The sequence below is a fragment of the Eutrigla gurnardus genome (genome assembly GCF_963514095.1).
Source record: "Eutrigla gurnardus genome assembly, chromosome: 3".
NCBI classification, from domain to species: domain Eukaryota; kingdom Metazoa; phylum Chordata; class Actinopteri; order Perciformes; family Triglidae; genus Eutrigla; species Eutrigla gurnardus.
In genome coordinates this window covers 3,896,269-3,908,664 of record NC_139917.1, presented here as the reverse complement: position 1 = coordinate 3,908,664, position 12,396 = coordinate 3,896,269, and the positions used below count along the sequence as shown (strand labels likewise).

Genomic DNA, 12,396 nt, shown 5'->3' with positions numbered 1-12,396 from the left:
TCTTCTTCCGTGGGGTTTTATGGCAGCCGGCATCTAAAGAGATGCGCTGCTGCCACCTTCAGGTTCATCAACAACTCGCATCCTTGTCAGCAGGCCAGTGTCTGAGATGTTTGCGGAACATTAAGTGCCTCCTTGCCCTCTTTCCAAACTGTATTAAGCATTTTGGGATTGAGTTGACTGCAGCCATAAATCTATCAGGCGCATCTCAACATCATTTGATTCCTGAACTGCAAAGCTGCCTTTTGCAGAGCCTGAGGATTTGGTTTTGGGCTTCCATCGTGCTCATGGCTTGCCACAGTGTTTAGGAGCGTCGACGGCACCCACATGGAAAAAAAGCAGCCATCAACCGACTCCATGGACTACATCAACAGGAAAGGCAAGCGTTCCCTTTATGTGCAGGCTGTCTGTGACTACAGTACAAGTTCAGATTCATGGATGTGGTGATGAAGTGGCCTGGGAGTGTACACGATGCACACATTTCTGCTAATTCAAAGCTTAACTCATACTTTAAGACAGGCAGGATCCCTGCTCTGAAGAAGTAGATTGTTGACGACGAGGAGGCCACACTAATGTTCCTTCTTGGTGACCCAGCCTCCCCTCTGCTGCCTTACTTGATGAAGGATTACTTTGGGCTATGTTTGTGTAAGGCATGCATGGTCATCAAGTGTGCTTTTGGTCGCCTCAAAGGCAGATTTGCTGCACTGAAAAGGCCTATATGGACATCAATTTGCAGGACCTGCCCCACGTCATTTACACTTGCTTTGTTCTCCATAACTGTTGTGAGGACATAGGAGGCTGAACACCAGTTTGGCCTTGAATAAATTACTACTGGGAAAAACAGGTCAGGGCCAAAGCTATGTTGGGAATTGTGTACTAAAGTTTTAGTTTTCCTAGCCCTCGTCCTTCTGACGACAGAATCTTTATAGCCTTGCCTGCACTCATTCTGACGAGGTACAAATAAAACCAGAATAAAGCCTGTCAACCTGCTCCCATCTGCATCTGAGTCCTCTCTTTTGTCCGAGTCCTGACAGAATCCTTTTAGTAATGTGTAATATTTCTTTGCTAAAAGATGAAATCAACCCAAACACAGCTTACGAGTTGCTAGTATTTTGTATATTATTACTAGAATATTGGATATGCATTATACTCAAACCTTTAAAAGTACAACAGTTCACAAACACATTTGTTGTTGTTGTTTTATTGCATTGTCATCACATTCTTTAGACCGATCATTCACAAAAACAAGAATCCCAACCTGTACACTTGTCTTACAAACACACAGCAACAAAACACACTGGACTGACATGGATTCATCTGTTCTGAGACTCGTGTTGCAAGTTGAGTGTGGATTTTCGATGGATCGCGGCAGTGCTCACAAAGAACAAGCATGTGAGCGCTAGCAGCCCGGGTTCACCTGGCAGACGAATGGGAGGCGCGTGCTGCAGTCTTGACTGGACCAGCCCACGGGCACTGAAAGACAGCAGCATCATCAGCTACGGCAACAACATGACATCAATGGAGCTGAATGGTAGAAACAAGACCTGGTGGTCCTGCCCCTGACTGTGTGTGTGTGTGTGTGTGTGTGTGTGTGTGTGTGTGTTTCCCATGGTTACCTTGGGAGTTGAGCTGCAGACACTGGTAAAAGTCAGTGGAGGTGTGTCCTGATTCCCAGTTGTAATAGTTAAAGGCTGAGCCATCTTCCCATCTCCAGGCGTCCTGCAGGAAACACCACCACAGTCTCTGTCAGTCATCGTTCGTGTCTCTGTTTGGTTTGTTGTGTCGGACTTGAACATTTCAGACTTACAATCAGAATTACAATAACAACCACTGCATTAATTTTCATGAAGATTAGATCTTCACTTCCTCTGGGACTGTCTCATGACTCAGAACTACTGATTAAAACTTCCTGAACATATGAAACACACAACTTTAAGCTTTGCCCGAGGCTAAAAGTTCTCAGTGATCCACAAATGCCATCTCATTGTGGACTTTATTCCAACCAGTAAAATTAAACTAATTATAAGGAGAAACTGGGTAAACCAATGCTTCACAGAGTCATACGAACACATGTACTGCATCTCCAAGGACAGGACTGTCAAATACGTGGTGAGGTCGCTGTAGCGCCGCCGTGGTCGCAACCTGTCATTCACATGTAGCCCCGCCCCTAAAGCATCCCCTGGTTTCTGGTCTGGTGGACTCTAAATGGACCATAATGTACTAAATTAACATCATGCTGGATTGAAGAAGACTTGAAACTAGAGATTGAGACCATAAACTCATGTTTACAATGTTTACTGAGATAATACATCAAGAGAGAAGTAGGACCATTTTCTCAGAGACTTCTATACAACCAGAGAGGAGTCGCCCCCTGGTGGCCAGCAGAGAAAAGTAGGACCATTTTCTCATAGACTTCTATACTGTCAGACTTCTTTTCCAACACAAGCACACACACACACACACACACGCACACACACACGCACGCACACACACACACACGCTTTGTGTATTTTTTTTTTGTCACTTCTCTTTTATCATAATTTTGTTCCATATAGGAGTCACTTGATTTGTATACCAAAAAGTGACAATGTTTACAACAAAAAATCCATACGATATTAATTCCAGAAAAGAAAAGAGCAAAAATTAATACATCATTAAAAATGTTGCAGTCTAGAAAGTTTAAACAATATATATTTGTACAAACCTGGAAGTAGAAACCACCAATCCAGGCCAAAGTGTGACCCCCAGTCTTGACCATACGCTGGAGGAATTCATACTCCCACATGCTGTGGACTGAGGCCAGACTGCCATCATAGCCAGCACAGTACCTCTGCAGGACGAGAAGTCATTATTATTATTATTATTATTATTATTATTAGTATTAGTATTAGTATTAGTATTAGTATTAGTATTAGTTATTCTAAGAAGCCTTGTCTTTTCTTTCTTGGAAGTAATGTTCTTACCTCTGCGCCTGTCCAGGAATCAACGTGGTTGACTAAGCGGTAGCATTTCCCACCGAAACCTTGCCAACCGTCCAGGCAGAACTGCAAACGAGCTGGAAGGATGAGAGAAAACAGAGACAACAATTCAATCAAATACTAGAATTGAGGGGATTTAACTCGTTTGTGAAGAGAAATTAATTTTAATATGGGATTTTCTTACCTTGAGGTAGAGCAGCTGCTCTGCCAGCGGTAACAGCAGAGTCGACGTCCATCCCTGAAAAGGTCAACAACTGATTCAAGTATTCTCTGTGTAATTATTTTCTCTCTGATGTGATGATACAAGAAACTTCATCCAACAACAGAAGTGAAGAACTGACCTGATTTAGGGACAGCTTTGTTTTCTTCTTGTACTTCAGCAGCTTCAGCTGGAACAACTACAGGAAGAGATCAGCACAGAGAGTTAATGCAGATTCCTGTCCCGACCTGTGCAGTCATCTAGAGAGTCTAAGTCCCGCCCCTTCCTGTCTCCTCCATGGGGACTTATGTTACTATAACAACAGGTCTCTCTGTGTGTTGGGTACCAGGATGTAACGTTACTATAACAACAGGTCTCTCTGTGTGTTGGTACCAGGATGTAACGTTACTATAACAACAGGTCTCTCTGTGTGTTGGGTACCAGGATGTAACGTTACTATAACAACAGGTCTCTCTGTGTGTTGGGTACCAGGATGTAACGTTACTATAACAACAGGTCTCTCTGTGTGTTGGGTGCCAGGATGTAACGTTACTCACACTAACAACAGGTCTCTCTGTGTGTTGGGTACCAGGATGTAATGTTACTATAACAACAGGTCTCTCTGTGTGTTGGGTACCAGGATGTAACGTTACTATAACAACAGGTCTCTCTGTGTGTTGGGTACCAGGATGTAACGTTACTATAACAACAGGTCTCTCTGTGTGTTGGGTACCAGGATGTAACGTTACTATAACAACAGGTCTCTCTGTGTGTTGGGTACCAGGATGTAGCGTTACTATAACAACAGGTCTCTCTGTGTGTTGGGTACCAGGATGTAACGTTACTATAACAACAGGTCTCTCTGTGTGTTGGGTACCAGGATGTAACGTTACTATAACAACAGGTCTCTGTGTGTGTTGGGTACCAGGATGTAGCGTTACTATAACAACAGGTCTCTCTGTGTGTTGGGTACCAGGATGTAGCGTTACTATAACAACAGGTCTCTCTGTGTGTTGGTACCAGGATGTAGCGTTACTATAACAACAGGTCTCTCTGTGTGTTGGGTACCAGGATGTAACGTTACTATAACAACAGGTCTCTCTGTGTGTTGGGTACCAGGATGTAGCGTTACTATAACAACAGGTCTCTCTGTGTGTTCGGTCCCATGACCCATATTTTCAAAGTATTGAAGCAGCATCGTTTCTCACCTGTTGCAGCTCTGATGGACAGAGCAACACAGAGGACAACGGAGAGAAGGAGCACAGTCTTCATGATGGAAGAACGTCTGGAGGAAGGTGGAAGCTCTGAAAGGTGAAAGCGTGGAAACTGTTGGAGAAAGACATGAAGGCATCTAAAACAACCCAGTGTGAAGCAGGAGGACTTACAGAGAGAAGTGAGGTGTTCCTCAGGGACCTGGCAGGTGAGTGATGGCAGGAGGCTGTGAGCTCTTTATATACACACTGACTTACTTCTTGTGACGGGGCGAGCAATAAAACACGTGAACTTTGCCTCCTGCGTCGGTTTCATCTTGTGTAGAAGGAAGACGGAACTGTTCTTGCAGCACTTTCCCACAAAGGTGAATGATTGACATCAACCAAACCTTTTCCCAGTAAAGCGTCTGGAGAGTAAACATATCCGTTGGTTTCCCTGCTGCCTTAACTGGAATCAAAGTGAATCCTGGAATTACAATGAGGTGCAGGAAGAATGTGCACGAACTGGAAAGCAGACATCAATTAGGACCACAGAGGTGTCAGCGCATTAATGCTACACAATAACAGGAGGAATCGGATTAGCATTAGCTGTTAGCTTCAACAGAATTCTGTGTGTGAGTCTGTTGGTGACCGATCTACTTTTCTTTCTTAATTGCACAATTTTCTATTTAAAAGGCACATGTTTTGCCGAGCTGCAGTGTTACTTCGTATCTTTGAAGGGAGCTGAATAAAATAGACAAAAATCCACATTTGACCCCCATAAACTGTTACATATACCTACTTATACTCTCTATAATTAACATGCATCAGACAGGTGGGACATATGCTGTATGTAGCTGAAATAATAATAATAATAATAATAATAATAATAATAATAATAATAATAATAATAATAATAATAATAATAATAATAATAATAACAACAACAATAATAATGGATATAGTGGCTGTAAAACATCACTTTTATCATCTTATAGTACATCCAGGCCTGTGTGCTGTAATGCCTATACCAATTAACGGAATTTAAAGTAGTATTAGTTTACAGGGAACCAGCTTTTACATACATAAATGTATCAACGGTAGTATATGGTAGTATATATGGTATTATATATGGTAGTATATATGAATTATATATGGTTGTATGTAGGCTAGCTGCTGGCTAACAAGCTCAGAGAAACATCAAGTTGAAATATTAGATCAGAAATAATGATCTCAGTTGAAAAAGTAAAAAAATGTACTGCTTTGTATCAGTTTGAGACGGCCAAGTCTAACAGGTGAAGTACAACTATCACCTATGTTCAGAGTTCATGTATTATTTGTGTGTGTGTGTGTGTGTGTGTGTGTGTGTGTGTGAGCTGTGTGTGAGCTGTGTGTGAGCTGACTTAATCTTAATTATTTCTTTGCTAACACCTGTTCTGTAACTGAGTTTTCTTTTTGGAAGATTCCCAGGATCAACATCTGAAATATACAATATGATAATATGCATCCAACTTGTCCACGTATTATTCAAACAATGATGGACTCTCATATAACGTAAGGAAGGAAACGATGTTGTTCTCAGAAGTGTGACAGTGTCAGGCTGACTCAGTCAAGGAAGCAGATAAGATTTATGAACTTTGGCAGAAATTAATAGACTTCCTTCTGGAAAATAAGGGACAGTTACAGGCGTGGAAATATAGACAGTCCAGCCATTACACTGGGGCCCTTTGGGTGGGGGCCCTGGGGAGAGAAGGCCCTCCAACTATGTGTTGGGTGGAAGATGTGGGTCAATCTAACAAAGAAGTGCATGAAATACAGAGTGAGATCATCTATTGAATGGACATTGAACTGTTTTCAGCCTTAGTTCAACTTCAACAGAAAGTGCTGATTGTTATTAGTTGCTATGGTGACAGTAAAGTCATCTGAGCTCACCAGGAAGAGTTTTTATTTTCATAAATCCTGCACTCAATCATGTTCAAAATGTACTTAAAGTACAAAAAAAGTACTCATTCTGCACAATGGCCCATTTGACAACAATATATAATACTGAATTATAATAATGTATGTATTGATGTGCAACAATCACTTTAATATCCAGCTGGTAAAGGTGTTCTTGTTCTTGGTTGCTTCATACATTGCTGGGTATCTTGTGAATTTCACCAAGGGATCAATAGTTTTATCTTAATATATAATACATGACGCATCATTTGTTGATTGCATTTCATGCAGACAAAGAATATGACAAATATGAGTTTGGATTCAGATAATATAATAATCAAATAAAACAATCCTGTCTGGGTGGACAATAAAGGTTGTGTGAAGTTGTGGTCATGATTAAATAATACTAACAATTATTATTCTTTAATAGCACTGTCCCGGGTTCTATTCCCAGTTTGAGTTTGGTTCCTTCTGAGTGGAGTTTACATGTTCTCCTGTCACCGTGGGTTCTCCCCGGTTCTCCAGCTTCCTCCCACAGTCCAAAGACATGCAGGATGGACCTGTCTGTCTCTACATGTCTCCCTGTGATAGACTGGTTACCTGTCTGTCTCTACATGTCTCCCTGTGATAGACTGGTTACCTGTCTGTCTCTACATGTCGGCCCTGTGATAGACTGGTTACCTGTCTGTCTCTACATGTCAGCCCTGTGATAGACTGGTTACCTGTCTGTCTCTACATGTCAGCCCTGTGATAGACTGGTTACCTGTCTGTCTCTACATGTCAGCCCTGTGATAGACTGGTTACCTGTCTGTCTCTACATGTCAGCCCTGAAACCGTTGTCAGATGTTCCAAGATTGAAGAACATGTGAAACAACAACATGAGAGTGTGTGGAGCAGGGCCGGAGAGGCAGCTGGCTATGAGTGGTCTGCGTTCAAGGGGCGGGACTAAGAAACTCATTAAGTAGCCCTTGTTTCCAGAAGACAGCTGCTTCTTTGTTGGTTGTGCTTCCCTGATATCTGATTCTAAACAAACAACCAAACCCACCTGTTCAGATTGACGGCAGAAGAAGAGAAGGTCATCATCATGACATCATCCACTGGTTTGTAGACTCCGGTTGTCACGCCTCGATTGGCATTTTGGCTGTTGCCATCTTGGAATTTCTCCAAACATTGAACTGTGACCATATTTGGACTGTGGAGGAGCGACAGGTGGATCTGAGGATCACAAGCAGCAGAGCAGCAACCTTACTGGATCTGGATCCATCTGGATTCTGGTCTGAAGCTGCTAACAAAGTTAGCTTCATAATTCAAGGTCAACTTTACAGCTAAGAGTTAAAGTCATCTTAGTAGCTAACTGCATTGTTAGCATGGTAGCAACCTGTCAATCAGCAGGTAGCCCCGCCCCTAAAGCATCCCCTGGTTTCTGGTCTGGTGGACTCTAAATGGACCATAATGTACTAAATGAACATCATGCTGGATTGAAGAAGACTTGAAACTAGAGATTGAGACATAAACTCATGTTTACAATGTTTACTGAGATAAAACATCAAGAGAGAAGTAGGACCATTTTCTCAGAGACTTCGACTTGCGGACACAGAAGTTGGTACCTTGAACTTTGCCACTTTCGCCACTTCCTAAGTCCTTAAAAAATGCTATTGTTCAGAAAAAGAATTATAATCTCTGAAAACAACAGGTCCGCTACACTTTCAGTGCCAGGGACTGTTGGGTCTGGAACTTTGGTGTCCAGGCAGTAAATAGTAGCTACTAGTCATTTATCACTTTAAAATCAGACTCAATCCATCAAGTCAAATGAAAAAAGAGTTAAAAACGTTTTCACTTGTCCAAGAAATGATTTCCCGATGACATTTTCACAATAAAAACACTTTGTGCCATATTTGGACCAACAGAGCAAGAAAACAGCCACAACACAGGATGAATTTGTGATTTTATTATATTTTACAATGTTTAAAATATTCATCTCCATCATGCCACCTGCACTTGAAACATTCTGCTGCTAAAAGAGGGGTGGACATCAGAGTAAGACCATATGTCCACGAACATGTCCGCTACAAACCTTCCAGAGAGCTCCGGTCGGCAGGTGAAGACTTGGTGCAGAGCAGCCGGACAGATGATATGTAGAACATAAAGTAATCTTTACCTCACAGAAGAACGAGTATATACGGGTTTGACTTGCTATTAAAATTCATACATTTCAACACTCAAATAAAAGTCTACTGTCAAATTCCTTTTCCAAAGAAAAGATGACACAAATCAGCTTAACTCTCTGTACACAATGAAAAGAAAGAAAAAGACAATACTGTCTTTGTAAACCAATTTTAACAAATGAAAAGGGGCATAATTAATACATCGTCAACATACAAAATGAAAAAAGGCAGTTTACTCTATTATAGTGTAAGAGAAATGCTATTAAAAATAAAGGTGTAACTACATTTCATATTGAAATAACATAATAAAGAAGGGAGGGAGTACATCATCCATCACCAGCGCTATCGGAGTTAGAGGATGATGTGATTCCCACGGAGTACCGAAATAATACCCTTAAACTGGGGGCATGTTGGTAGTATACACAGTACACAGTACACAGTACACAGTACACACACACACACACACACACACACACACACACACTCACACTCACACTCACACTCACACACACACATAGTGGTAACAGGTCATTTACTGACCAACTCAAAGACTGGGCAGTGATCGGGAGGTAGAGGTGAGGAGACTTGTTCAGGTGTGATGGTCAAAGATTAAAGGTCCCACATTGAATTTACGCTACAATCAGAGGCTGTGTAGACGGAGTGGACGGAGTCGTCGTTGTGATGTGACAAGTTTGGCATTTCGATTTTTTTTCATTTCTTGATGGTTTTCAACCAGTGAAGGAAGTGACCCTATTTGGACTGCGGAGGAGCGACGGGTGGATCTGATGAAGCGGGAGAGCGTCACCACAATCAATCAATCAACCTTACTGCATAAAGTTAGCTTCCACAATTAAGGTCAACTTTACAGCTCAGCGTTAAAGTCATCTAATTAGCATTGGGGGGCGTGGCAGCGAGGCTTGTGTCAATCACCAAGTAGCCCCGCCCTAAAGCATCCCCTGCTGTATGGTCTACTCTTTTATCTTACTTTTCAGAACCTGAGTTTGCTGCCCGGTTGCAATTTGTCTTTTTTCCAAAGCTCCTCTGGTGCAGCTGCAAAATGATGCTTTTATTTTGTACGGATGGGAATCACCAGAAACCCCATGATACGATATTATCACCATTCTTAATTCATCATCTTATTGCAATTTTTTATTGCAACATATATTTTGATTTAATACCCCTTTTCAACATCTGTTTTATCTAATAACATCAAGTTTTCTCTTAATTCACCTCATTTTAATCACTTTTATTGCAGCTAAATGTGTTTGTCAGTCCAGCAGACAGACCAATACTCCATCTTTGTTTTCACCAACTTCCTGCCAATCAGTAATCTGCGTGTGCGATGAGGTGACGTGAGCTTGTGATGTGTTTGCGGCGCCTCCACAACATTAGAACATATTTAATATACCATAACAAACTACCTAATGAACATTAATATGGCATTAGGAAGATAACTCGGTCATACATTGGAGTAAGCATGGGACGATATGAAAATGTAATGTCACGATTATCCTGCCAAAATTATTGCAATTCACAATATTATCCTGATAATCCTCAGGAAACTCTGGTATCACTTTACAATGTGTTAATAAACACACATAAATCATAAGGTCTGCCTGCATAAATAAAGTATGAATACATTTAAGAAAATGTGTTTTTGTATCAAACCAGGCTCTATTTTTCACTTCTCTGCCAGACCGCCTTCTCAAGTCACTTGTAACGATATTTATGAATCTTTACGATAATCCTGAATTCACAATCAACTTGTTGTGTTGATTAAACCATATATCGTCCCATCCCAACATTGGAGAATGCTGAAATGATTTTCCAGGACTTTTTTCCCTCTCATCTTCCATGTGTTTTCCAGGACGCATTGGAATTCTGTTCAAATGGACAAATCCACAGAAGGAACTAACGACTGGTCTTATTGGTAGAGATCGTTACGCCCGGCGAAGGTCAGCTGTGATGATGATTTGTTTCCTACAGTTGGTTGAAAACTGATTTTGTGGACGTTGCAAGTGAAAGCTCATATATGGGGCCTTTAATAGATGCCTGTTGAGTCGTGTTTTTTCATCTATTGGGGATCTTCATTTGTCATCAACCATCCCAGTGTCTTTCAAATAGTCAGATTGACCAATATAAATGTATGTGAATGTAATTATGAATATGAGCTCTGCCTCAACTCCTCTCCAACCCTCTCCGGCCCTCCTTTCTCTCCAGACACTGAAGCTCATTCAACTACAACTAAACACTTGTGTTCACACCAAGGGAAACTTCCTCATGGCACTATTGCATACAAAGATGCACATTTGAATGACGCAACGCAAATTGGGCAAAACCTTAATATTTCAACTTGAGTGAGAAATTTGACTGTCTATGGTACAAACAAGGTTGCTGCCGTATTCATGTCTAGATGACCTTAATTAGAGTGTTGATGGAGCAGCTACAATGTTAGCGTAGCCTAGCACCCAACACCCAGACTCCATTCAGAAAACAAGCATTTTTAAAGTGAAGTGAAGTGAAGTTACTAATCACCATGGAGATATTTCAGCATCCATGTGTTGCTGGATCCAGTGAGTATAGCTTGGAGAAATTCACCTTAGTGCCAGCAATAGTGGTTATTTCAGCTATGATGGGTGTCAGCCTCATTGGTGTCACCAAGTGATGCAAATAAACATGAATGATGCTGCGATCAATCTGCCTTTGGTGTGAACACATCGTTCAGCCTCGGAGCCAAACCTCGGCACTTCAAAATGCTCCAACCGTCAAAAGAGACAAAAATAGAGCTATATCAGCATACCAGTACCTGTGTATCTACGGTGAACCAGTAGCACAGTGGCTCAATAGTAAGACTCCAAATAGTTTGGTCTTTTGTCATTTTACACACAATCAGAAACATACAGGTCATAGAACCCATCAAGTCAAAAGTAGGAGGTAAAGCGTGGAATGACGTTAACTGAAGATTATAGAAACAATGATAAAAATATAACTCGTAGTGACGTTTTGATTCGCTCCAGCAGCTTGCAGGCTGAGGTGTAGTTCACCAGTACCACCACAAGAGGGAACCACAGCACACAACTTCACCCACACAGGAACAAAGCAAGCACATGGTCTGTCTGTCTGTCTGTCTGTCTGTCTGTCCATCTGTCTGTCCTTCATCTCTCTTGGTTTCCTTGTTATTGATGACAGCCACTAAGTAGCACACAAGTTAATGAGACTCTCCTGCTACCCTACGCTACATCCATACACCATCTTTGGCTCTTCCTGCTACATTAGTCCTGCCGCCCCTCCCCCACCGCTCCAACTTCTTTCTCTCTTTGTCTTTTCTCTCCCAGTGACCTTCTTTTCCTTGTTCCTCTCTCAGTAAAGTGAACTTGTTTTTGCCCTGAATGTTAGTACCGATTCATTCTTACATTTAGTACCTGTCTGTCTACTCGCTGAAACCATGAGCGCCATCTTCCTGCAATGCTTTTCTTTCTGTGCTGCAGCTTCCTCAAACTTGTGGGATGTGCTTTCTTGTGAGAAAAGTTTGGACAGATTCGCGTTGACCGGCGAACCCATCAGTGACTCAAATCTTCAAACGTGGTTCCCTGTGCAGAACAGAATCAACGTCCTCTGTAACCTGAAACGTTGCCCAGTTAAGTGCTGGCAGAGAGCGTCTCTCCAGGACCTCCTCATTCTCCTCCTCCTTCTGGTATTTTCAACACTCCTCCTCTCCGCTGCCCCGCTCGCTTGTCCGTTCACTTTTCCATCAGTCCGTCGTCCTCTGTGATGCCCTGAGCTCGGAGCTCCTCCAGGACGTTGTCCAGGTGTCCAGGGTCGGGGAAGCCATGGCCCGTCAGGTTGGAGCCAAACTCTGTCTTATGGTGGACCTTCAAAGAGAGGGAGAAGCATGTTTTGTTGTGGAGACAAGGAATGTGGTGTACAAA

The 12,396-nt window shown here is 42.0% G+C and overlaps 2 protein-coding genes across 3 annotated transcripts in view; both read right to left on the bottom strand.

Moving 5' to 3' along the window:
* Positions 1 to 1,269: 1,269 nt before the first annotated feature.
* On the bottom strand, positions 1,270 to 4,472 carry LOC311010569 (ladderlectin-like). The gene is made up of 7 exons (XM_084005115.1): positions 4,383 to 4,472; positions 3,317 to 3,373; positions 3,160 to 3,213; positions 2,961 to 3,052; positions 2,702 to 2,827; positions 1,614 to 1,716; positions 1,270 to 1,470 (listed from the first exon to the last, which is right to left on the bottom strand). Exons 1-7 carry the CDS (start codon positions 4,444 to 4,446, stop codon positions 1,397 to 1,399), a joined length of 570 nt encoding a protein of 189 aa, XP_083861241.1. The 5' UTR covers positions 4,447 to 4,472; the 3' UTR covers positions 1,270 to 1,396.
* A 3,763-nt stretch (positions 4,473 to 8,235) lies between these two features.
* Positions 8,236 to 12,396, bottom strand: part of LOC311011478 (E3 ubiquitin-protein ligase DTX4-like) — a 33,945-nt gene continuing 29,784 nt past the window's right edge. For both annotated transcript variants that reach the window (XM_084006437.1, XM_084006436.1), the window contains exon 12: positions 8,236 to 12,339. In XM_084006437.1, the coding sequence (XP_083862563.1) occupies positions 12,208 to 12,339 (132 nt within the window). In that variant the 3' untranslated portion in view covers positions 8,236 to 12,207. The remainder of the gene's footprint in view (positions 12,340 to 12,396) is intronic.